The 27,200-nt window shown below is 46.8% G+C and overlaps 1 protein-coding gene across 1 annotated transcript; it reads left to right on the forward strand.

The window, feature by feature from the left end:
* The first annotated feature begins 800 nt into the window (after positions 1–800).
* On the forward strand, positions 801–21,876 carry TRAF1 (TNF receptor-associated factor 1). Its single transcript, XM_006865725.1, has 7 exons — positions 801–1,001; positions 3,731–3,815; positions 15,385–15,450; positions 16,276–16,686; positions 18,187–18,364; positions 20,416–20,564; positions 21,658–21,876. Exons 1-7 carry the CDS (start codon positions 862–864, stop codon positions 21,874–21,876), a joined length of 1,248 nt encoding a protein of 415 aa, XP_006865787.1. The 5' UTR covers positions 801–861.
* The last annotated feature ends 5,324 nt before the right edge of the window (positions 21,877–27,200 follow it).

The following is a 27,200-nucleotide window of genomic DNA, read 5'->3' on the forward strand; positions in this document are numbered from 1 at the left end:
AGTGGTGGTGCCTGACCTCCAGTAGGTGACCACTATGACTTCCTGAGTGGGAATGTGGGGAGAGGGCCCTGAGGAGTCTGTGGTCCTGAAGACTTGGGGCAAGAAAGCCAGCTTGGACTTCAAAAGAGAGAAATGTCCTGTATGGTCCCCAGGCTCATGGAGGAAGGCCCCACTGGGGTCAGATCAGCAGAAGCCTTCCTACTGCCTTATGGACCACCTGTTGAAACTCTTTTTTTTTCCAGGTGATGTATCTGAGACCCACTATGAGGAAATAACTTTTACGTAAGATTGTCCAGCCCATCTGGACCATGCAGAACTAAAGTCCCTAGGACATTAATCTTTGGACCTGCTTCCAGAACCTCAGAGACTTCCACCAGGGAGATGAGCCCCCATCAAGCAATTCTAGCCTGCCAGTGGCCAGCACGGCATGATGCTCTTTGCTGAGATGCCACAGGGATCCTTGGTGAGGAAGCCAGTAGCTAGCAGCCTGCGGTTCTCAGACAGGGGAACTCTAATTGTGGTTCCTGAAAGTCTGTGACATAGTTCTTTTTTTCTCTCTGACTCGCTCTCTTGCTCTCTCTCACACTAAAGAATAGCTGGACACTCCTGAAGATTCTAGTCACCATTCAGGGGATTTTTTTCAGCCTGATGGGTAATTCCTGCCCCATCCCTGCTATGACTCAGCTGTGACGTTGAACCACACAAGCCAGAGAGAACAAGATAAAGTCTTCAGAGACTCCCTGCTCACCAGAGAGGGTGGCCCAGGCCTGAAACCACCTCTTCTGTCATCTAATCTCCACTGGACTGGGCCCTGATCTGGAGGAGTTTACACAAGTCCTCTGGCCAGCCTGGGGCCCTAAGATGACTTCAGACGTAGCCAGCAGCCCCCGTCCGGCCCCTGATGAGAATGAGTACCCCTTTGGGTGCCCTCCCACCGTCTATCAGGACCCATCAGAGCCCAGGGCTCTCTGCTGCACAACCTGTCTCTCAGAGAATATGAGGTGAGGGGACCGGGGCACAAAGGGTGGGTACTGACATGGTACCAGGGAGGAGGCGCAGACAGGAGGCAAGGGTGAGAAGCATTGGTGATGTTGGACCAGTTACTTCATCTCTGTGGGCCACAGTTTCCACACCCTTTCCTCTCTCTCAGCCCTTGATGCTGTCCCTCTGTCTGTTAGCAGAAGGAGAAGTAACCACAGGAAGATGTCAGCTCCCTTGGGAGAAGGCTGTCTAGAATGGGGACCTGTTACAAATTGTTTTATGTCTCTTATCTAACTTGTCTATAAAATGCTAGTAAAATTATTTTCTACCTCACAGAATTGTTAGGAGGGCCAATCAATAATGTCCAAAAACTTCTTTTAATAAAAAATATAAACCCTCTTAGTAAATGACAAATGGTTATGCATATATATCTCTTTCTACAATATAATCCATTGCCTTGTACCATTTGCTGAGAATCCTTTTAAAGGAGATAAAGGTGTGCCTTTGTCTCCTTTCAAAGTAATCAGAGAAGTGTAATAATACCAAGGTCAACATCAGCCTCTCCCCTTAATTATTATGTACCCATGTATACCAAGTACTCTACTAGGCTCTTTGCTCAGAGTAATTGGTCAGATGGGTACTATTAGTCTCCTGCTTTACAGAGGAGGACACTGAGGCCTAATAGAGAGGCAAGGTCGACTTGCCCACGTCACTCTCCTTAAGCTGCCATGTACCCACATACCTCCTGTGTGACCTTTGTTTGGGACTTTACAGCTTAAGGTGGGAGAACTGAATCAGACCTATGAGAAGGTCACACATTATGACCAAGGGGGAGGTTGTGAGAGAGGGAGGGGAGAAGCTCTGGCTGGGAAAGGCCAGGCAGGGATGGTGGAGCAAAACCTCTCTGTTTTTACCAGTAAGCTGATTCTTTTGAGTTCTCCTAGGCCTTTGTGGTGGGGAGGGAGCTGGTGGGATAGTGAAGGGGCCTGGGACTGAGCTCCAAGAGCTTCTGCTTCAGCTTTGCTCCTGATTCTCTCTACTTTGGCCAATCCACTTGCCCTCCTCATCCCTAAAGTAGGCCAGACCAGTGGCTGAGATCTTGGCTGCTAACCTAAAGGCTGGTAGTTAGAACCCACCAGCAACTCCACAGGAGAACTGCTCCCCAAAAGATGACAGCCTAGGACACCCTATGAGGCATTTCTACTCTAGCCTGCAGGCTGCCTATGTGTTGTTATCAACTGGACAGCACGCAATTATGGTGCTCACAGTACATCAAACTCACTCGGAGAGCTCTTTAAAAACACACACGCCTGCTGACAATGTGTTCTGGAAACTTCCACCTAATTCACAATCAATAAATAATAGAACTATGTAGGAGAAGAAACACACACCCACCCCGGCGTGTCAACTGAGTCAGAACCTGACACCCACCCCTGGTATAGAACCCCCAGGCTACAGGGCCCTTCATATGCTAACAAACCACAAGTATCTATGATTACTAAAAATAATAAAAGACCAAAACCAAAAAGAAGAAGCTCAGAGGACCACATGTAGTCAGAGGTCCACAATTCTTATACAGACCCTTAGGGTCAGATGTGTTTGGCATCTAGAATGTTTTCACATTTTTAGGAAAACAATTTAGTGCATTATTTCTTTCGTCAGTTGGGATTGGGGCCTAAACTAAAACCAAACCCACTGTTGTCGAGTCAGTTCTGACTCATGGTGACTCTGTAGGATAGCATTGAACTAACAGCTCCTTTGAATTTCTGAGACTGTATACATGGAGTCCTGGTAGTGTAGTGGTTACGAATCGGGCTGCTAACCTCAAGGTCAGCAATTCGAAACTACCAGCTGTTCCGTTGGAGAAAGATGAGGCTTTCTGCTCCCGTAAAGATTTACAGCCTCAGAAACTCTGTGCAGGGACGCTATGAGTCGGAACTGACTCCACGGTACTTAACAACAACAATATATGAAGTCCTGGTGTGGTGCTGCAGGGTAATGTGCTGAACCGTTAAGGTCAGTTTGAACCACAGGGTCAGCAGTTCAAACTCTGCAGCCCCTCCTCGGAAACCCTATCCATATAGGATTGCTATGAGTCGGAACTGACTTAGCAGGACTTAACAACAACAAATATAATAAGCAGTCTATGTCATCTTTCTCTCGTGGAGTGACTGGTGGGTTTGAATCACCAACCTTTCAGTTAGCAGCCTAGCACTTAACTCACTGTGCCATCAAGGCTCCTTGAGACTGGATTTATTGTTGTTGTTAAGTGCTGTCGCGTCAATTCCAACCCATAGCAACCCTGTATAGGCTTTTCAAGGAGCAGCTGGTGAGCTAGAACCACCAACCTTGCAGTTCAAACGACTTTGCAGTCTGACACATTAGCCCACAGAGCCATGCCAGGACTCCTGAGACTGGGGTAGCATCCTATAATTAAACATATTATTTCTGCAATGAAATGAATATTCACATAAAGTGGGGTCAATACAAACTGTAAATCACCTCCATTTTAACTCCAGTTCACGTTTGGCTGCCAAGTAAATTGGCTTCAAACCTATGGAAAAATATTCAGCTTTAGAATCTTGGAGGTTTCAGAAATTGTCGGAGGGGTTCGGAGGGGGATGTTGCTGGATTGTGGGCCAGCACACCATGCTGAGCAGCACCTAAGCTATTGGAGTTGTTGGGACAGAGGTTGGCATCAGGGAACCACGAGTGTCTCACTGAGTGAAATTTGCTCTTGTTTCCTCAGAAATAGTGCGGATAGGACCTGCCCCAAATGCAGAGAGGAGGACGCCCATTCTGTAAGCCCAGGAAACCTTCTGTCTCAGGAGAAGGTATGTTGTGCACCAGGAAAAGGTATTTATCCATTCTCTAGATTTGCTCAGTGTGAGGCCAAGTGGGTTGCAGCCCACACAGCCCCTGGCAGGCGCCTCCCTCCCATGTTCAGTCTGGACTGAATTGGCTTCATAAGAGGCCAGGAGACTGAAGTTCCCAGAGCTGAGCAGTGTGCCCAGAGCCACATGGCTAATGTGTGACAGATTCAGGGTGATGACAGGGTCCACAGATTACAGCCCAGAGGCCAAACCTGGCCTGCTACTAGATTGTTTTTATTTTTAAATGGCTGAAAAATCAAAACAAGAATAGTATTTTGTAGCATGTAAAAATTATATCAAATTCAGATTTCATTGTCTCTAAGAAAAGTTTTATTGGCACACAGCCTATGGCTGTTTTCGCCTCATAATGACAGAGCTAAGTGATGGCAGTAGAGACTGCACCACAAAACCCAAATTATAAACTTTCTGCCCTTTACAAAAAAGGTTTACAGACCTCTGATTTGGACAGGTCTTTTTGCCCTGCTGTCTGCCCTCAAGTAGAGAATTCTCTTAGGCTGGTATATCATCTTACTTCTTGGGTTCTTCCAAGCAGTGCTTCTAGAACTACAAGATGACTATGGAGATGTGGGAGTTCTGGTGTGGTGCTGTTGGACTGCAAAGTCCACTTGAATTGGAAGGTCGACAGTTCAAGTTCACCAGCTGCTCCTCAGAAACCCTATACAGGGTCACTATGGGTTGGAACCGACTCTATGGCACTTAATAATAACAACAAATGGAGATGTGAGAAAGCACGAAACAATCAGGTACCACAGTTTAGAGCCTTGGCCCTTCTGAGCTGTCATGAACTGGTGGGGTAAGAGCAGTCCTGGCCAACAGCTTAGCTGTCCAGTCCAGTGGTTCCCACATGTTGGCCACATTGTTCTAACCCTACCAGTTCATGGCAAAATGATGAAAATAAGGAAACTAGTTAAGTTTTTCATAAGAATAGATTCTGTACTCAGAGATTATGCTTTCCCTATAAATACATGAAATGAGGGTAATAGTGGATGATAGAGTGTTTGGGAAAGCCTTTACTTAGTAAAATGATGGCAATTTATATTCTCGTCTCCAGTTCAAACAAACACAGTTATATTGTTCATGAATCTAAATGTCTAGGAACCACTGCTCTAAATCCTGCCTTTGTTTTGCACATGGGGCCCTGAGACCCAGTAGGGAGCCTTCATGCCAAAGCTGCCCTGTGTCCAGGTGTACCACTGGACTACCTACAAAGCATGTGGTCTTTTCAGTTAAAACTCCTTTCTTGCTACAAACTCTGGTCAAGGTTAGGAGCCTGGCTTCCGTGGTGGTTCCGTATAGTCCGTTATGTGGCCCCAGATGAATCTAGTGCTGTTTGCACCTCAGTTGCTCCATCTGTAAAATGAAAAGTTACTTTGACTCTTCAAGACCCCTCCAGGACCTGTGACGTCCATATTTTGGGTTCAGGGACACTGAGTGAGTCTCCCTCCCCACCTGTTAGATCCCAAAGTTGACAGGTCTCCACATTTCCCTCTTCCATCTTTTCTCCAGTCCCACTCATTCAGAGTTTGGGGGCATTTCCTGCCCAACCTAGAGGTGATTTGAGGGTCCCTCTTCCATCAGGCCCTCTAGAAGATAATAGAGCCCTAAACCAAACTCTCTGCTGTCTGGTTGATTCAAACTCACAGTGGCCCTGTAGGACAGAGTAGAACTGCCCCACAGTGTTGCCAAAGCTGGAAATCTTCACAGAAGCAGACAGCCTCATCTTTCTTCTGAAGAGCAGCTGGTGGGCTTGAACACCAATCTTGTGGTTACAGCCTACCACTTAGACCACAACACTACCAGGGCTCCTTAAGGGATGAATGGTGGGGGTGGGGTGGCTTATGGGTCACCACCAATCGTTTCTGACTCAGAGTGATCCTGTATAGGGTTTCCAAGGCTGGAAATCTTTAAGGAAATAGAACCCTCATCTTTCTCCTGAGGAGCGATTGGAGATTCAAACTATCGACCTTGCAGTTAGCAATCTAGCTCATAATCCCCTTTAAGGGGTTAATAGTAAAGATCAAATGCATTTTCCTGGAATTTAATAATGCACTAAGCACTGATTGATAGATCCATGGACTAGCATCGAAGCCTCCCATTTGGGTGTCTAAGTGGGTGCACTGTGAGACTTGAGCAGACCCATTCTTTTCTGTGGGCTTCAGTGCTTCACCTGCAAAACGAAGGAGGAGCACATGTTCTCTAAGTTCTCTGACCACTTAAATATTGTAGGGCTAATGGTTTTTAAAGTTGTTTTATTCTTTTTCCTCTTACCAAAAGTGATACGCGTTCATTATACAAATTCTAGATATTAATGCTAAAATGTATTTAAATATCCTTAATCCAATGGTTTTAGTATTTTCAACTTTGTTAAAATGAAATAAGATAAATGTAGACAGGCCCGATTAAAGGGTAGCTTAGAGCCTGGCCCTCTGAATTGCCCCCATGTCTTCCCCCAGTCCCAGACCCCAAGGGCATAGGGCCCTGCAAAACACAATTTGAAACTTGCTACTTCAAGTGATTAATTGGATTCAGGCCTCTATCATGCTATAAAAAGGAACCCTGGTGGCACAATGGCTAAGCACTTGGCTGTTAGCCAAAAGGTTCAAAGTTCAAGCTCACCAGTTGTTCCACCAGAGAAAGATATGGTAGTCTGCTTGCTTCCTTAAAGGTTTAGGGCCTTGGAAACCCTATGGGGCATTTCTACACTGCCCTACAGGGTCGCTATGAGTCAGACTCAATGGCACCAGGTTTGGTTAGGGCTTGGTATCGGGTTATGGAGTGGGATGTTACCCCGCCAAATGCAGTCAACACTCTAAATAGTAAAATATTGGGGCCAAGTCCCCACACCAAGTGTGGTGCACCAAGTCACACAGTGGAAATCCCAGACCCTCCTCCAGCTTGGATTTTTGACCAGAGAAAAGCAGCTGGTTATGTCAGTACTTAACATATGTGGTAATCTCTAAATCTGTCTGCATCTGGGGAGCCTAGGAAGTAGAGGCATTACAGGGACAGGGCTGGAGACCACCGAAATGCGCTCATCCTTAAACACACTTTCCATGCCATCTGCTTATCAGCTATCCTCATCCCCTGACGTCATTAGAGTAATACCCCCTAAGAAGTGCCTGGAGCCAGGGGTGATTAACCCATGTGAGAAGCAGATATGAAAGGGATTAATGGTGACCTAGTTGGAATATCAGAAAGATGTTTACCTGTGCTTTATTGACTACGCAAAGGCTATTGATTGTGTGGATCATGACAAGCTATGGACAACATTGTGAAGTATGAGTATTCCAGAACATTTAATTGTACTCATGAGGAATCTGTACCTGGACCAAGAAACAGTTGTTCGAACAGAACATGGGAACACTGAATGGTTTAAAATTAAGAAAGGTGTGCGACAAGGTTGTATTCTTTCACCATACTTATTCAACCTGTATGCTGAGCAAATAATACGAGAAGCTGAGTTCTATGAAGAAAAACATGGCATCAAGATTGGAGGAAGACTCATTAACAACCTGTGATATGCAAATAATACAACCTTGCTTGCTGAAAGTGAAGAGGACTTAAAACATTTACTGATGAAAATCAAAGAGCACAGCCTTAGGTATGAATTACATCTCAATGTCAAGAAAACAAAAATGCTCACCACTGGACCAATAATCAACATTCTTATCAACTGAGAAAAGATTGAAATTGTCAAGGACTTCATTCTTCTTGGATCAACTATCAACACTCACAGAAGCAGCAGTCAAGAAATCAAACGACATATTGCATTTGGCAAATCTGCTGCACAGGAACTTTTTAAAGTGTTGAAGAGCAAAGATGTCAGCTTGAGGACTAAGGTGTGCCTGACCCAAGCCCTGGTATTTTCAATAACCTCATATGCATGCGAAAGCTGGACAGTGAATAAGGAAGACTGTAGAAGAATTGATGCCTTTGAATTATGGTGTAGGAGGAGAATACTAAAAGTTCCATGGGCTGCCAAAAGAACCAATAGATCTGTTTTGGAAGATGTGCAGCCAGAGTGGTCCTTAGAGGCCAAGATGGTCAAACTTCGTCTGTCATACTTTTGATATATTGTCAGGAGGGACCAGTCGCTGGAGAAGGACATCATGTTTGGTAAGATGGAGGGTCAAGGAAAAGAGGAAGACCCCCAACAAGATGGATTGGCCAAGTGGCAGCATCGATGGACTCAAGTGTGGCAACAGTAGTGAGGTTGGCCCAGGATCGGACATTGTTTCGTTCTACTGTGCATAAGGTCGCTATGAGTCGGTGCCAACTCAATGGCACCTAACAGTTGGAATCCTGGAGTCCTGGTGTGGCACTGTAGGTTAATGCGGCAGACTGCAAAGCTGTTTGAACTGCAAAGGTCTGCAGTTCAAGCTCATCAGCTGCTCCTCAGAAACCCTATACAGGGTCGCTATGGGTCGGAATCGACTTGACGGCACTTAACAACAACAAATTGGAATTCTGGTTGGCGCTGTAGGGTAACACTGGACCAAAAAGTTGGTTTAAACTGCAAGGTCAGCAGTTCAAACTCACCAGTAGCTCCTCAAAAACCCTATACAGGGTTGCTATGAGTCAAAACTGACTCGACAGCATTTAACAAGTGGGAGATTAACTCTTGCCTGGAACCACCTTCCTTTAGAAGTGACAGTGAAGTAAGATTGGAAACTGACATTTAAATCTAAATTGGCTGCCTGAGACCCCACAAGTGGGATTATTTCTTTCATTCTCTTTCCTCTGAGTCCTATTCAAGAAGGTCAAAAAGAAACCTGATATCTGACGTCAGTGGCTTAAAATAATGGCAAAACTTACTCTAGAATCAGAAAACAACAGGGTTTAAGCCATCTAATCCAATTTCCATTCTGTGCCAGTTTCCTGCCAGGCAGTCTTGTGTCCTAACTTAATAGCAACAAGAAACCCATTACTCCATGAAGTGACTACTGCCAACTTGGGAGAACTCTGTACACCCTTTGCCTCCTTATTTTTATTGAGTTGAAATCTGTCCCCCTTGGAGCACAAAGAATAAGTCAGCCTCTTGCCCCCTAGCAGTCCTTCAACCAGGAGGATGAGACAGGCTTCCTAGAGGAGATGACAGCAGAGCTGAGCAGAGGTTGGTGGAGAAGAACGTAGCCTAGCTACAGAGAAGAGCAGGAACCGGTGGTCAGAGATATACTGACTGACCAGGTCCACTCCCAGAGTTCAAAGTGCCAACAAAGGTGTGAGCAAAAATGGTCCCAAGGCTTCCAAACCTCTGCTGGCCTCTACCCAGCCCAGCTACAGATGTAGTGCCTGGCATGCCCCAGAGCTCCTGGCACCCTCTTAATACTTATGTTCTAAGAGGCTGATGGATTCCCAAGCAGGATCCTCACTCTGGGACACTCTGCTGACCCCATCACAAAGGGCCCTGGATACCCAGGATATCTGGGAACACCACTCCTGAGGACCAAGACTTCTTGGACACAGACAGCAGGACGAGTGTTCCCTAAGGGTAGTGATTTTATTTTCTCTGTTTTTTTCCCCTCAGAGGAAATTCCACTGCGCATTTTATTTTCAGCAGTTTCCAAGCAGTGGGGCACTCATACAGGGGCTGCTTGGGATGCACAGCAGAGTTGGCCCGGGACCGATCCCTGTTCCTCTGCAACCTGAGCCTCCACCGTTGGCTTCCGATGAAGCACCCTTTGGCCAATGAGAAGACTTTGGTGGGAAGAAGGGATCCTGGATGTGGACTTTAGGCCCTTGCACCCTACCTCACCGTAGCCCCAAACTTGCATTCACCCCCGAGCGTTGGCTTTCCTACCTGGAGGAGGGAAGCAAAAACTCAAAGCTGAACCGCTTCGTCAGAGTGTGTGAGCATCCTCCAATGGGCCTGTGCTGACAGAGGTGCTGAGACAGTGGCAGGCCCCATAACTACATAGGGCACATAACTACATAGATTTGGTTGGCTTCTCAGCTCACAAGCATGGTGTGACCTTGAGCAAGCCATTTGCTCAGCCATTTGTATCAAGATGAAGCTAATCCAGCCCTGCCTACCTCAAAAAATACTGCTGTGAGAGTCCTATGAGATAACATTAAAAAATAATAAGGTCCTCTGTAAGACATTTTTAGGGACTTAGTAAGTCCTCTGTAAGACATTTTTAGGGACTAAGACATTTTTAGGGATCCCCAGAGGGGATCCAATGGGAAAATGGAGTTCTATAGGCTGAGTAATTAAGAGTTGGCGCTGTGAGGAATAAATGAGATACATCCATTAGAAAAAAAAAAGATGCCACAAAAGCAGTGTTTAAACCTTAGGAATTATAATACTAATAATATTAATGGTAATAATAATAACTAACATTTATTGAGAATTTTGTTATTCAGAATAATGCCCCCCCGAAGATGTCCACATCCTTATACCCTGAACCCATGAATGTTACCTTACATGGCAAAAGGGGCTTCGCAGATATGATGAAATTAAACATCTTGAGAAGGGGAGATTATCCTGAATTAGTATTCTAAATATAGGGTCGTTAGTAGCCTAGTGGTTACGAATTGGGCTGCAAAACGCAAGGTCAGCAGTTCGAAACTACCACTGCTCCGTGGGAGAAAGATGAGGCTTTCTGCTCCCGTAAAGATGTACAGCCTCGGAAACTCTGTTCGAGGTCACTATGGGTCAGAACCAACTCGACGGCACTTAACAACAACAACAACATGAGAGGGACACAGGAGAGTCACAGTGAGAGACAAAGATTGGAAGTCTCTGACTTTGGAAAATGGAGACTATGGTGCTAAGGCACGGAATGCAGGGGAAAAGGAAGGAACAGATTCCCTCTTAGGAAGAGAATAAGGTCCTTGACGTTCAGATTTCTGCCCTCCGGAATGCTAAAATAATCCATCCCTGTTGTGGAGACATGTCATAGCAGTCACTAATGTTAATACCGTACCTCCATATATGATTTCATTCAATCCTCTTAGTACAAGTAACGCTATAAGAAGGTGCTACTGTTAATGGTGTTAAGTGCCATCAAGTCGGTTACTCGTCGTAACCTTGTATAGGGTTATTGAGGAGTGACTGGTAGGTTTGAACTGCCAACCTTATGAGTAGCAGTCCAGAGCTGATCCTACAGCACCACACCAGGACTCCAACGTGCTATTATCATCCTCACTTTGCAGATGAGAAAACTCAGACATGGAGAAGCGAATAATTCTCCCAGGGCCACATAGAAACAGGCTTTGAACCTTCCACAGATGGTTCCAGAGCCCTGGCCCTTAGCCCCTACGGCACTCTAAGGAATGAAAAGACAGATGATGGGACTTAGAGTGACCTGGCTGACCACCGAAGCCTCTGAAGGCATCTCCATAATCACCCTGCCCAGTTCTCCATCAGGTTTGATACTGGGCACAGCTCACACCCATATTGGCATCATAATAAGGGTGACCTTACACCCACACCCAGTAGCAGACTTACTGCACACACAGCACCAGGAAGGCTGAACTACCCACATCACACCCCCTCCACCTCCAGCGTGATTCTAGAATCCCACCCTTAGAGTTTGATCGGTTTTGCCTTTATCCCCATTCTGACTCTCACTTCAAGCTATTACTGAATCCTTAGAAATGCAGATGATGCAAATCATGGATTGAAAGGAATGTTAGGGCCTGAGAGGTGACACCCCAAGTCTGTTTGTCCAGTACTCAGGCCCACATGAGGTATTAGCCCTACAGGGCTCTCCCGTTATGCTACCTGCTAGGAGAGGCTGCAACACCCAGGTACCCCAAAGCTGGTGAGGCATGGTCTCCCTGCCCAGGCCACTCTCTACCCTCCCCACCTCCCTTCCATAAAACATCTGTTTTCTGTTCTTTGTTAGGAACATCTTGTCCCTAAAGCCCAGGGCAGTTTGTGAGGAGGTGCTTTGCTGGCCTGTGATCTGTGTCCCAAACCAAATGTGCTCATTGAGCCCACAGATCACCACTTATTTTCCTGTTAAAGAATAATAACTTGTGTGGCTTGTATTTGATCAGCCCCAGAGAACTCTGTCTCTCCTTCCCTCTAAATCGTCCTTCATAACACCCCATATCATTGTTCTTTTGTTTAATAGCAAAACTCTTTAAAATTGAGATTTTATTTACAAGTAATAAAATTCACTTATTTTAAATGTGCAATTTGATGAATGTTAGTAAATATATATAAATATATTTAAGGAGTTCTGGTAGCATAGTGGTTATGAGTCAGGTTACTAATCTAATGGTCAGCAGTTCAAAACTATGAGTGGTTCCACAGGAAAAACATAAGACTTTCTGTTCTATAAAGATTTATAGCCTCGAAAACCCTATCTATGCAGGGTCATTGTGAGTCAGAACTAACTCCATGGCATGTAACTACCACCACCAGAGAATATATGTAACCTTGGGTCTTGAAAAAGGGTCCTGGTGCCTCTGTGTGGTACCAGTCCCCTCAACCAAACTCAGGCCCAGGCAACAACTGATGCACTTCTGTCACTATCATTTTGCCTTTTCTAGCATCCATAAGAATACAGTCGCACAGAATGCCATTATTTGTGTTTGGCTTACTTTACTTAGCACAGTGTCTTTGAGATTCATCCATGCAATTGCTTGTATTAGAATTTTATTCCATTTGATTGATTGGTAATGTTCTATGAGTTGGAGCCTACTCAACAGCACTTAACAACAACAGCGTAGTATGGATAAGGGAATAAGGTGCCCTGGTGTTGCTGTGGGTTAGGCATTGCTATGCTAAGTACAAGGTCAGCTGTTCAAACCCATCAACCATTCTGGGAAAGAAAGATAAGGCTATTTGCTCCCATAAAGATTTATGGTCTCAGATCCTGTATAGGGTTGCTATGAGTCACAGTATACTTAGTGGCAGTGCATGGTTTATAGTATGGATATAGGACAATTTGTTAGTCTGTTCTCCAATTGATTGATAGACATTTGGGTTGCTTCCAGTTTGGGGCGTTTTGTTGGTTTGTTTTTTTTTCCATAATAGCTGTAATGAGTATCCACATACTCATCTTTGTGTGGGCATGTTTTAATTTTTCCTGGATAAATACCTAGGAGTGGAGTTTATGGGTTGTATGGTAAGTGTATGTCTAATTTTATAAGATACTTTCATAGATTTTTCCAAAGTGTCTGTACCACTTTGTACTCCTAGCAGCAATGTTTGAGAGTTCCAGTTGTTTCACATGCTCACCAACATTTGGTATTGTCAGTCTTTTAATTTTGGCCATTCTAGTAAGTGGATGTTGTTGTTGAGTGCTGTCAAGTTGATTCCGACCCATAGCGACCCTGTATAGGGTTTCCAAGGAGCAGCTGGTGAGTTTGAACTGCCGACCTTATGGTTCAAACGGCTTTGCAGTCTGGCTCATTAACCCACAGTGCCACACCAGGACTCTAGTGGTATCTCATTTGGTTTTAATTTGCATTTTGCTGATGACTGTGGATGTTTAGCATCTTTCATGAACGTATTTGTCATTCATATATCTCCCATTATGAAGTATTTGTACATCTTTAAAATCAGGTTGTGTATCTTCTTGTTGAGGCGCTCTTATGATGTAGTGGTTACTCACATTGGGCTATTCATCACAAAGTCAGTAGTTCAAATTCATTAGCTACACCTCTGGAGCAAGATGAGGCTTTCTGCTACCATAAAGATTTACAGCCTTGGAAACCCTATAAAGGGTCACTGAGTCAGAGCCAACTCGATGACATACAACCAACCAGCCATAAGAGTTCTTTATGTATTCTGGTTACATGCCCTTTTCTGGATATATATTTTTCTCCCCTGAATTTATTCTTGACGAGACATAGGGAGATGGTGTGGAAACAGCCCTGTTATGCTGCTTCCTAGTTGAGCGTCCTTGGGCAAATTCCTATCCCTTTCTGAGTCCTGGTGGTGCTGTTAAGAAAGCACTGGACTGCTAACTACAAGGTTGGTGGTTCAAACTCACCAGCGGCTCTGTGGGAGAAAGATAAGGCTGTCTGCTCCCCTTACGATTTACAGTCTCAGAAACCCTATATGAAGTCATGCTCCCCTTACGATTTACAGTCTCAGAAACCCTATATGAAGTCACTATAAGTTGGAATCAACTCATGGCGGTGGGTTTGGTTTGATAATGTTTCTGAGCCTCAGTTTCTTCATCAGTAAAGTGAGAACAAAAAAACCTAGCCTGTCTACCCCACAGGCTTGTAACGGGCCCCAAGAGGAAATGTAGCCATGGAAACATTTTCTCAACACTTCAGGCCTGTGGGCAGACTAACAGTACTGTCAAGTTGCACCTTGTGTCATTGGTCTTGGGTGTACATCCCCTGGAAGGGGAAAAAAGAGGTGTGGGGCTGGCATGCTTCCATTCAGGATGGGATGCCAAGGAGGGGTGCAGATAGGAATTGTGAGGAGAGACCCCATGAGTCTCAGGGAGGGAGACAGTCACTCACACTAAGAGAATCCCAGGTGTCTACTCTGTGCTGGCTACTTCCCTTCACACTAGGACCATGACTGTGACCCTCACAGAGTCCCCAGATGCCTAGTTCACTAGCAAAGTGATCACAAGGTTCTAGAAAGTGCCTAAAATTGGCCTGTGGTAAGCAGAGGGTGGGGCAGGAGACTAAAAAAAAAAAAGGTGAGGGGAGTAGAGGTCTAGATCTAGCCCATGACCTCTACAATGAAAATCTCCTCAAAGCTCAGAGCCTTGTCTTACACAGACTTCCTGGAAGTAGCTAGTCATGGCAGTTGTCTTCAACAGGAGTCCAGCACTTTACAGTTCCCAAGTGTCTCTTCATGCATTTTAGTTAATCCTCACAAATGGGATGGTCAGTGTCAGAAGTACTTTCCATATTTACAGATAAGGAAACCAAGCTTAGTAAGGAATGGCTTGCTCAAGGTCACACAACTAAAATGAAAAATATATAATTATTATTAAAAGGAGCCCTGGTAACACTGTAGGATAAGCACTAGACTGCTAACCACAAGATCTGCAATTCAAACCCACCTGCCACTTCACGGGAGAAAGATGAGGCACTCTACTCCAGTAAAGATTTACAGTCTCAGAAACCCTGTGTAGTTAGGGTCACTGTAAGTCAGAATTGCCTCAGTAGCAGTGGGTTTGGTTTTGGTATTATTAAGAGTAAACTTTAAAAATCACGAACCAGAACTTTTCTAGTTTGCCAGGTATCCCCCCATCTGTTTTCTTACATTAGTCACCCAGCATAGGACAAAGTACCAATGAGGATTTTGAGGCCCATAGAGGTGAGCAAACTAAACTGGGATTACAACCCAAATCTCCTGACACCCAAACCATGGCTCTCCACAAGGAACTCACAGCCTTCTCATTGAGCCCCATGTCTCTGTGTGGCTCCGTGGGACGGAGATAACCATCATGGGCCCAGCACCCATAAGAAGGCATGGAGAGCTTCCTGAGCCTCTGGTAGCCCAGCCTGGTGCCTACCCTGGTGAATCCTGGTGCTCTGCAGGGATCCCAGCAGCATCCAGTGACTTGCTTCTTGTTTCCAGGACCCCCCCGATGGAACTGAGGCTCAAGCTGGGTGCCCCTTTGCAGGTGTTGGCTGTTCCTTCAAGGTAAGCATCTGAGTGTGAAAAATGTCTGTCCTCTAAAGTCACAGATCTCTCCACTCAGCCCCTCCATGATGTCAAGCCACTCCCCTGGATGTTCCCAAGAAAACAAATCCCACTGTTAAGTCATCTTGGTACTCTTAGAAGTTCTTCATGTCTCACCTACGCATTGGTATTTACTGCTGTGGTCAGGTACCATGGAATCAATTACAACTCATAGCCACCCTATGTGATAGAGTAGAACTGCCCCACGGGGTTTTCTTAGCTGGAATCTTTATAGAATCAGTTTGCCTGTCTTTCTCCCTCAAAACCACTGGATGAGTTCAAACTGCCAACGTTTAGGTTAGCAACCAAGCACTTAACCATTTGCACCATCAGGGCCCTAAAATAACCCTTTGTCTCTCTCTGAACCATCCTGCGCTCAAGGACAGGGCAGGGTCACTGCTTTGAAGACTGGGATGCCCTGAATCCCCACTTCTCCCCTTGCACCTTATCCCTCCCTCGCCAGGCTGCATACACTGCTCCCTTCCCTTTGCTGGGTGAGTGGGTCTGACTTTCCCTGGTAATCTTTGATGTGTTGTTGTTGTTGTTAAGTGCCATCGAGTCGGGTCCGACCCATAGCGACCCTGTACAGGGTTTCCGAGGGTGTAAATCCTTACGGGAGTAGAAAGCCTCATCTTTCTCCCGCGGAGCGGCTGGTAGTTTCGAACCGCTGTCCTTAAGGTTCGCAGCCCGATTCGTAACCACTACGCTACCAGTAGTGCTCGCCTTTTCCTTGTTCCTGCCTCACCTTCTCTGTTGGCACTGACCAGCCCTGCTGTCTCTCTGCAGGGAAGCCCACAGTCTGTGCAGGAGCACGAGGCCACTTCCCAGGCCTCCCACCTAAACCTGCTGTTGGTCTTGATGAAACAGTGGAAGGCCCAGCTGGACTCTAGCCAAAGATCTGGACCCATGGCCCTGGAGCGGAACCTGTCAGACCTACAGCTGCAGGCGGCTGTGGAGGTGGCCGGGGACCTGGAGGTGGACTGTTACCGGGCACCCTGCTCCGAGGGCCAGGAGGAGCTGGCCCTACAGCACTTCATGAAGGAGAAGCTCCTAGCTGAGCTGGAAGAGAAGCTGCGCGTGTTTGAGAACATCGTCGCCGTCCTCAATAAGGAGGTGGAGGGCTCCCAGTTGGCCTTGGCTGCCTCCATCCATCAGAGCCAGCTGGACTGCGAGCGCATCCTGAGCTTGGAGCAGAGGGTAAGCACGGGAGCAAGCTTGCCTTCAGTGTCTGTGCTGGAGTCTCTCCACCCCACTGATCTCTAGAGCACTAGAAGGGCCTTCCTCCCAATTGACAGTATTCATTTCCCCCCCACCCCCTCTACCCACGTCAAAACATCTCTCCTTCCAGAGAGAGCACTGAGTCAGCCTGTCAGTCCAGGTCAGCCCCTCACATCCAGTACTTCGCCTGCTATAGGCCACTCACTTGCCTGGCAGCTCATTCTTCTATTCAAGTGTTTCACTGTTAGAAACTTCTTTCTTACACAAAGTTAAAATCTACCTCCCTGTGTCTTCCCTGCACTGTTCCTGAACCTGCCCCTCAGAGCCTTCTAGTCCCCATGATGACCCCTCAGCGGGGACAGAATTGTATCCTACCTGAGTGTCTCCTCCCTTTCACTCAATGCCCATTGCCCTCACCCTTTGTCAGGGCCCAGCATCTCATGCTGTCCTCGTGTGTTCGGGCTCAGTCTCTAAAGGATTTCGCAGGCTCAGAGTGTGCTCCCACTTACCTGACAGCTTGTGGTTAGGAACAACTGCCCTCCCAGAGCATTTATTTTTATTAATGTAGCCAGTCGCTATGTCGGTGTTGCTTGTTTGTGTAGCAACAGTACACCATTGTCTCATATTGAGTTGTTGTTGTTAAGTGCCATTGCATCAGTTCCAACTCATAGTGATCCATAGGGTTTCAAGGATCTGCTGGGGGTGTTGAACCACTGACCTTGCAGTTAACAGTCCTATTTTTATCCTATTTGCTCCACCTGTCTGAGCAAGTCACTTTTCCTCGCAAAGCTTCAGCATCCCCATCAGCAAAGAAGGGATGAAATGTTCTTTAAGGGCACCAACCACACCTGCACTCCTAGCTTCCCTACCTGAGCACATTCAAGCACACATTTGTGGCTTTGGAGGTTCCCTGCAGACAGGACAGCCGCCTACCAAGGGCCAGGTGCTGAGTTTGAATGACCAAATAAAGCCTTTTTTATGTGGCACTTGTCCCAATTAGAAGGTCAGCTCCCTGAGGGCAGTGACTATGTCTTCATTTCTTCAACAAGCATCCTGCTTCTCTTCTTACATGCCACATATTATGAAAAGCATGGAGAGAGAAGACATGAGCATGGCCAGCCCTCTCAGTAGGTAGGGGGGACCATCTGGCAGAGAAGGCAGAAAAGTATACTCATAAATCATGCTAAGAGCTGTATGAGAACAGACAAAAGTGACCAGCTGGCCTAGGACAGTTTCCCAGAGGAAGAGCTCTATGAAGTGGACTCCTGATGGATGAATAGAAGTTGGCCAGTGGTGAAGGAAGGAAAAGGAATTCCAGGCAGAGAGAGCAGCATGTACAAAGGCTAAAGCATGTGCTGAGCATGCTGCATGGTCAGCAGGGCATATTTTGGGCAGGGCTGTCTCCATATCTTGCTATCCCCTCTGATCCCCACGCCAAACCGGCTGCTAGCAACCCTGGCTGACTCGGCTTCCCTGCAGGTGGTGGAGTTGCAGCAGACCCTGGCCCAGAAAGACCAGGCCCTGAGCAAGCTGGAGCAGTGTCTCAACCTCATGGAGGAAGCCTCCTTCGATGGCACCTTCCTGTGGAAGATCACCAATGTCACCCGGCGGTGTCATGAGTCAGCCTGTGGCAGAACCATCAGCCTCTTCTCCCCAGGTAACACCTCCCCAAGGGCACAGAAACCGGCTAGGGGAGTCAGGCCCCACTGGGCCCAACAAACCCTGCAATAGCTGCCCTATATCCCATAAGGCCAATGTCCATTCAGGCTAGCGATTGTACTGGGACTGTGGAAGGTGGGAAGGGAAGGAGTGCTGAGCTGTAGGCCCAAAGAACTGGGCTCAAGTCTCCACTCAGCGATGTATGTGCTATTGGACTGTCGGAACCTGGGCAAGCTGTTTCACCTCCCTGAGCTCCAATGTCATTTTGCAATGGAATAAAAATATTTACCTCATGGAGATACTAGATGTAAAAGAAAGTGCAAATCACCAAAGCTTTGTACCGAGGAAAGGAATACAGATGATGATTTTCACAGGGGAGCCCTGCTCTCGGAGCTGGTGAGCTAAGACAGGGGAGAACACAATGTGTATAACTGTGTCCCTCAAAGATGCCTGTTGTGTAAATCAAGGCAAAGTCTCATTCATTTCTCTGTCCCTGGGCTTGGCCCCATGTCTGCTGTGAAGTAATTATTCAGTAAATGATTCTCCTAATTAGTTGGTATATGTTTATACAGCAGTGTATATGTTGTTGTTGTTGTTAAGTACCATGGAGTCAGTTTTGACTCACAGTGAACCTGCACAGGGTTTCCGAGGCTGTAAATCTTTACGGGAGCAGAAAGCCTCATCTTCTTCCGCGGAACAGCTGGCAGTTTCAAACTGCCGACCTTGAGGTTAGCAGCCCAATTCGTAACAACTACGAAATACCCATGTGTGCACATCAGTATATGGCAGTACCATATGCCATATGGGTGACCACTGGCCATGCAATGCGCAAATCTTTGCAAGGCTCCTGTTGTCTCAACTTCTTGTTGCAGACAGCAAACTGAGGCCCAGAACTCCTAAGTCTTGCTGCACAGCATGTTGAGAGGGACCCAGGACCCAGACCTACATGGTCTAAGTGAACCAGAAGGACAAGAATGGAGGAGGAGGACTGTAAGGACCTCCCACATCTGCCTCTCCATTATTCCTTTTATGTCTCTCACTTCTCCAATACATCCAAAAGCAGCAGAGCTGGGATTGTTCCCCTTCCCTCCCCTCTTGATTTTCTGCAGGCCAACAGTGAGGCAGAGGGTCCTGGTTCCACCCCAGATCCCCTTCCTGCAGGGGCAGCATTCTCCCATCTGTGGGGCAGCTCTCTTCATGCAGTAGAGGCTCACATGCCATGTGTAGATCTTTTTTAAAGATGGCAAAAGCAAGCAGTGCCTCTTGCTTCCTGTTTTCCCAAAACATAAGGGCCAGAGATGAGTCAGCCTACCCTCCCAGAGGTTCCCTGTGGTACCAGCTGCCAGAACCCACCCTCAGAACAGCCAGATGAGTCAGCCTACCCTCCCAGAGGTTCTCTGTGGTACCAGCTGCCAGAACCCACCCTCAGAACAGCCCTCTCAGCTGCCCAGAGAGGACCTCTGGGTCCCTGTACTTAATCACCTCAAGATATTTCAGCCCTTGGGGCCTTAGCAAAGGTTGGCAGTGACTGAGCTGTCCCCCTCTCCACCAGCTCCTAGGGGACATCAATCAATTGACTGAGGGTGGCAGGAAAAAGAGCACTGTTTGTAGATAGGTGGTCTAGTCTTTACTCCTGGCTCTGCCCCAACACACTGAGACCTTGGTCAGCTACTTCTCTGTCCTGGGCTTGGCTTCCTGACTGAAATGCAGGTTAGATCAGTGGTTCTCAAAGTGTGGTCCCAGGACAGACACATCCGCCTCCCCTGTGGAACTTGTCAGAAGTGTAAATCCAAGTCCTTAGGCAACTCTACTGAATCAGAAATGATGGCCTTTAGCAAGTCCTCCGAAAGATTCCAATAGCTAGCACTGGGCTGGATGATCCCAGGGAACCTGTGCTCTTTGGTACTTTGTAATGGAGAAGATCACCAAGCTCTCGCCCCAGCTTTTTAGTTCTGAGCCACTGACCTTGGGCCTAACCATTGGGTCCCAGTTTCCTCCCTTGCACTTCCCAGCTGCCTCTCTGTGCTGACTCTAGCTTCCTTATTTCAGCTTTCTACACTGCCAAGTATGGTTACAAGTTGTGCCTTCGGCTTTACCTGAATGGGGACGGGACAGGAAAGAGGACCCACCTATCTCTCTTCATCGTCATCATGAGGGGGGAATATGATGCCCTATTGTCCTGGCCTTTCCGAAACAAGGTGTGAACTTCCCTTCAGGGAAATGGGGAGGAAGATCATGGAGCCTGGGTCCCAGTCCTGGCCTCTGTGGGAACTAGCTGTGTGACATGGAGCAAGCCCCTTGCCCTCTCTGTTCTTACTCATATAGGGAGGAAATGACACTAACTTGACTCCAATTTGGAATTAGGTTTGGAATAATATTTGGTCTTTTATAAAATGAGGGGCTGAGTGCTCCCCCTTCCAGGTCTGGTCCAGCTGAAATGCTTGGACTGAGTGCTCCCAAGGGAAATTCCCAGGATGAGGAGAATAAGGAAAACTCTGGAAGGAGAGGAGGTGCCCTATGGCTAGCTTCAAGGCAGGATTGCCAGCAGAAGGCATTCTGTGCCAGTGAACTGGCCAGTGGGGTCAACAATACCAGACTCATCTGGGGTAGAGGGAAATGAAGGAAAACAGGAGGAGGGTAAGGAGGCAGTGCCAAGTTGGTCTGGATGTGAGGCAGCAGCCCAGCCGGTCTCCAATGTGCTGAGGAGATTTTTAAATACCAGTGACTGGCTCTCACTCTGGTAAACAGTGATGCCTCCCTGACATGGGTAGTTTTCAGACTTCCCCTGGGGAGTCTAAGGTCATCCCATAGACAATGGCTTCTCAACAGTCTGGACCAGTGGAGAGGGTATTTTGTGTCACCTTCAATTCATTAGCTCCCTGAGGGCAGAGCCAGGTCTGCTAGATTTGCAACAGGAGCCCCAGATCGGTTTCAGATCATGGGCAGGTCCTGAGGAGAGGGTCTGCCAGCTCCTCCCTTCTGTTTTGCCCCTGGAGGTCCCAGCAGTACTTGATGAATCAGTAATGTCAGAGCCAGAGGGGAGTTACTGGTTATTGAATGTAGGCTCCTTGCCAATGCTGTCACCCCCATTTAACCCTAACAGCGAAATCAAAATGGATTCTGTGGCACCCAGATCTCCTACTCCTACTACATAGATGGTCTGATCCCTAATCATAGGCCAGCCCGCCCCCACTGCCCCAGTCCTCACCAGTCTAAGCTGAGGGTCCAGGGTTACACAGATGATAAATCCACACTTGGACCTGTAAGCTTGACGTTCCATCTTCCCTGCAGGTCACCTTCATGCTACTTGACCAGAACAACCGTGAGCATGCCATCGACGCCTTTCGGCCTGACCTGACCTCAGCATCCTTCCAACGGCCCCAGAGTGAAACCAATGTGGCCAGTGGCTGCCCACTCTTCTTCCCTCTCAGCAGACTACAGTCCCCCAAGCACGCCTATGTGAAGGATGACACCATGTTCCTTAAGTGCATTGTGGAGACCAGTGCTTAGGTTGTGGGGAAGGCCAAGCAAGTCATGCCTGGGTCTTGAGGGACAGCCAGCTTGCACAGGGAACTTAGCAAGATGACCTTGAGATCCTACCCCAGCATCCCAAGATCCAAGGGCATAAGTGTTTCCAGACCTGGAGCTACTGGGATCTGGGCAGACTGACACGTGGACTGTGGCTGGCCACCAGCTCAGGGTGGGAGCACCTTGGACTGCTCCCAAAAGGCAAAAGGGCCAGAAGGAGGCGACAGCAGCAGGATTGCCTCCAGAGTGGGAGGACTGGTAGCCACCCCAACCTGCATGCTGAGATGAACTTGAGGGCTTGTGCGTGGATGGGGACCTAGAAGTGTAGAAACACAAATGAGAAATGCTGGACCAGGGGTAGAAGGAACCTGGTCAGCTATATTAACTGTCTCTCCAGGCCTGGAATGAGCTTTCCATCACTGGAGGTGAAGCAACAAAGCCAGCTGATTACTCTGGAGGGTGGGACATCAAATTGGGGATTGGATGGGAAGAACTTTAAGGTCCTTTCTAGCCTAGATATTCTCTAATTACAAGCTCCTGGCATAGAAGGTCTGGAAACAATCAGGAGCCTCAAACTTTCCTGGTTCTTCACTCACCTTCAGCCCCCCACCCCCACCCCCAGGTGGTCTGAGCTGGCCAGCACAGCACCTGCCAACCTGGGCCCGGAGCAACTCAGCTTCCCCAGAAGGCCAGGCATAGAGCTCCTCTCTCCTGGGCCTCCAGCTGTCCAAGTCTCCTTCACTTCAGGGCACTATGCGCTCCCAGGAACAACCGGAAGAAGGGCGTGAACCCACCACTTTGCCTTCCTGGAGTCTCAACCTTGGTGCTCTCCAGGATGCCATGCTGCCTGGTTAACCAAGATGTTCACTTTTCTTCAATGACTGATCAGGAGCTCTGAGCCTCTGAGTAGAGGTGGTCTTTTAAAATGCACATAGAATCAAAGAAAGAATTAAAAACTGAACTCTTTTGAAGTGTTCACAAAGTCTATGGGTGTAGGAGTTGATCCTAATTGAACCAAGCTTGAAAAGCTCATAGTTCTAGAGGATGCTTTAGGTTTGGTCCATGGTATCAAAGGCTCTCTGCTGACAAGAGGAGTACCCTCTCTAGACCTCAGTATTCTTTCCATAATGGAAAACCTCCCGAGCCCTCCTCCCTCGCTCAGGTCTGTGAACCTCAAAGGAGCGGCTACACAGGAGACAGGTGAGAAGAGCCTGCTGTGGGCTGCCTGTGACTGCGTGTCCTTTACCTAGGAGCATTCACACATCCATTTCTCAGGAGGTTCACTACTTTCCGGAGGCCCTCCAACTCCCTACCAGCCTATTGTTACTGTTCAGTGCCATCAAGTCGATTCTAACTCATAGCAACCCTGTACAGGTGAGTCGCTGCTGAGTTTGAACCACCGATCTTTGCAGTCCAGTGCTGATCCTACAGCACCACACCAGGAGTCTACTACCAGCCGTATTCACAGCTTACTCTTCCTGCACTTGATGGGGCTGCCATAGACTTCACTCTGCAGAACCTCAGGGTTTTTATCTATAAAGTGGGTCAGCAGCCCTATCTTTTCTCCCTATTTTAGCATTTGTGGCCATCAAAGGTGAGAGAGTAGCATGGTCCAATGGACTTAGTATATCAGAAAACCCAGACCCAAATTCAGCTTTAAACCTGATAATCCTATCATGCCTCAATCTCATTTGAAAATAGAAACGTTCCATCTGGCCCTGCCCTGCCCTGCCCAGCTCACAGGGCCTTCTTGAAGCCCAAACATAATACTGGAATGCAAGTTCTTTGTACATACAAGGGCTTCTTGCTGTGGGTGACAGGCTACCAACATGCTTGGACTTCTATTTTTGTCTTCATAGCTACCGAATTATGAGTAGTGGAGATGGACTTGCTTTTCCTCAACAGGTATGTAGGAGTAAAGGTCTAGCCTAACAAATATTGGTACCTTTACCTCTAAGCTAGGGTCCTAGTAAATGAAATCTTTATTCCTATTCACTGAGCTGAAGGGTTTTATGGACAAGCTTCTACTAGGAACTACTATTACACTTGACCTTTCATTGCTTGTTTCTGATCAGAGACATGTACTTTCTTCAGACAGCATGAGACATAGCCGTTTTATTAAAGTTTTATTGAGACTAGATGTGCCACTCACTGTTCTGGACAATAGGAATGGAGAGGCAGGATATGCTCTCTGCCCTTGAGAAAGTTCAGTGGGGAAACAGGTAACACAAGGTGATCATTACCACCCATGAGTGAGAGAAGCTTCTAGAAACCACAAGCTCTTTTGGGTGAAGCAGAGAGAACTTTGTGGACGAGGCAGCATTTTAAGTTCAACCTTAAAATATTTTAAAATGTGGAGGACAGGAGTAGAGAAGAATAAAAACGAAGATGGCAATCAGTCTGGCAACAGGCAAATTCTAGAACAGAGGCCCAGCACTTGGGGAATCACCAGTGTCAATCCCAACAGCGCCCCAAGAGGATGAGTGTGGAGCTGTAGGCCACATAAGACTATTGGCCCTACAAGTGAGCTCCAGAAAACTCCAGGCAGTAGGAACAATTGTTATGCCTTTAATTGTCTAGTTCTGATTGGATAGAACACATACTCATTTTAGAAAAACTTAGAAACTAAAAATGAAATACACAAAAGAAAGTGAAAAATCACCCCTAAGCCCAGTGTTCCAAGTACGCTACACCATTCCTCAGTTAATCAACATGGTAAGGTTCCAAAGACCAGGCTGTCATGCAAAAATCAGCATTATGCAAACATGGAAGATGACCACATCGTTGCATGACTGTAAAAATGCATCATTGCATAACTGCCAAATGACATCATTTACATAACTGCTAGACCACTAAGAATCATGGCCCTGCCAAGTAAGTTGGCACATATTATCACAGCACAGTGTTAATCTTGCTTCATACCTCAACACTTATGACTGCTAGATGTACATCATTAATGCACAAAATCGATTTTCTATTATCTTAAATGCAAAATGTTGCATAACATATCTTGTGAGGAGCAGGTTACTGTGAACATTTGTCTAATTTTCTTTGCTTTTTTGATCCATCAAACACACAAAAATTGCTGACCTTGCAGTTCAAACCGACTTTGCAGTCCAGCGCATTAGCCCACCTCAGCCCACACCATGACTCCATATCCTACCATTAGCCCCTTTTTATAGGCACAGTCACCGAAACTATGAAAAACGAAGTAACTTACTCAAAACTCACTACCATCGAGTTGATTTCAACTCATAGTGACAAAGTAGAAGTGCTTCTTTGTGTTTCCAAGACTATAAATCTTTACAGAAGCAGACAGCCTCGTCTTTCTCCTGTGGAGTGGCTGATGGATTTGATCTGCCAACATGGCTGTTAACCAACCAATGCTTAACCCACTACACCACCAGGGTTTCTTAACTTGCTCAAGGCTAATCCAAATAAGTTGTTGGGGAGTCAGGATGCAAATTCCAGTCTTTTGATCCAAAGCCAGACTGAAATTATGACTTTTCAGATGGAGAAATGGGCACAGAGAAAAGAAGTGACTTGTCTGAGGTCACACAGCCAGTTCCTGAGAGAGCTAGACCCAGACCACAGGCCTCCTGGACTTTTCTCTAACCTGTGTCCGCTGTCAGGGTGGGATTCTGGAAATCTGAGGGGAGGAGTGCTGATGGGGCCTTGCCCTGTGAGTCTAAAGGAGACCATCATTGTAGAAGCAGGCAGGTGGCACACTGTCCTCTGCCTTCAAGCAGCCACACCCAGTAGAGCACACAGGACCACCCTCCTCTACTGAGCAGACACTCACTAAACCTTGGTTTTAACTTCCGTCCCATCCATGAGAATGCTAACCTCAGTATTCTGCGGATGCTAAGGTCAGAGAAGCAGCTAACTTTGTGCACTGTGTGGGGTCCCATTCTAATAACAGAAACAAGAATCTCAAGCAACTGTAGAGTGATTAGCTACATGCCAGACAATGAGCTGAGGGTTCTACATATGTCATTTCCCGTAGCTTTTATAGAAACCTCAGGAAATAGGTGTGGTTACTATCACTGTTACTTTACAGACAAGGAAACCCAAGTTCTAAGGAGTAAAAATCAAGGACAGGAGTCAGTAATTGAACCCAAACCAATCTATGCCAGGTTCTCACCCTGAAGTTAAATGACATGATATTGTTGTTAAGTACCCTCAAGTCAGTTCTGACTCATTGCAATCCTGTATAGGGTTTCCAGAGAGTGACTGGCAGGTTTGAACCGCCGACCTTGCAGTCCAGTGCTTATCCTACAGTTCCATACCAGGACTCCGAATTACTTGATAAGAATCTAGAAACAGCAGAATGATGTGGAAGAGGAACAACAAAAAAGCTACCAGCTATGAGATCCAGTTTCAGTGCTGTACTGACGACTTTCTAGTGTTGTTAAGTACCGTAGAGTTGGTTCCAACTCATAGTGACCCTAAACAGGGTTTCCGAGGCTGCAAATCTTTACGAGAGGAGAAAGCCTCATCTTTGTCCCGTGGAATAGCTGGTAGTTTTGAACTGCTGACCCTGAGGTTAGCAACCCAAGTTGTAACCACTACACTACCAGAGCTCCTTTTTTAATGTTAAGTGCCGTCGAGTCGATTCCAACCCATAGCGACCCTGTACAGGGTTTCCAAGTCTGTAAATCTTTACGGGAGCAGAAAGCCTCATCTTTATCCCGTGGAGCGGCTGGTAGTTTCGAACTGCTGACCTTAAGGTTTGCAGCCCGATTCGTAACCACTATGCTACCAGAGCTCCTCCTTTTTTGATAGCTATAATTAGTTGAAGAGGAGCTCTGGTGGTGCAATAGTTCAGCACTTGTCTGCTAACTGGAAGGTCAGCGGTTCAAACCCATCAGCCATTCCATAGATGAAATGACCTGGTGATCTCCTCTCATAAAGAATGGAACCTAGAAGACCCTATGGGGCAGTTCTACTCTGCCATGTTAGGGTCACTATGAGGTGGAATTGAATCAATGGCACATGACAACATAATTTATTGAGCAATTACTTTGTACTACTTTAGCTGCATTATTATCCTTAGTATTCACAATTGATCTGGGAGGAAAATAACAGTTCTCTCATTTTATAAATGAAGAAACCTGCTCAGGGAGGCCAGGTAACTTTCTCAAGGTCACACGGTTAATAGCCAGGGTTTATCCACTGTGGTTTCACTCTCCAGTGATTTGGGGAAGTGGGAGGGGGTCAAACAAATGAGGTATGTCATGCCAGACCCTCCAGATTCTGTTATAGCCCTTTTTCCTCTAGAGTCTTCTCTAGGGGAGATAACCTCC

This window comes from Chrysochloris asiatica, unplaced genomic scaffold, assembly GCF_000296735.1.
Source record: "Chrysochloris asiatica unplaced genomic scaffold, ChrAsi1.0 scaffold00081, whole genome shotgun sequence".
NCBI classification, from domain to species: domain Eukaryota; kingdom Metazoa; phylum Chordata; class Mammalia; order Afrosoricida; family Chrysochloridae; genus Chrysochloris; species Chrysochloris asiatica.

Bases quoted from the DNA above. Each gene is read 5' to 3' on its own strand.
- TRAF1 (XM_006865725.1), top strand. From the start codon at position 862: ATGACTTCAGACGTAGCCAGCAGCCCCCGTCCGGCCCCTGATGAGAAT. The intron at 3,816-15,384 runs GTATGTTGTGCA...TCTTGTTTCCAG, and splicing joins ACCTTCTGTCTCAGGAGAAG to GACCCCCCCGATGGAACTGA. The intron at 15,451-16,275 runs GTAAGCATCTGA...GTCTCTCTGCAG, and splicing joins GTGTTGGCTGTTCCTTCAAG to GGAAGCCCACAGTCTGTGCA.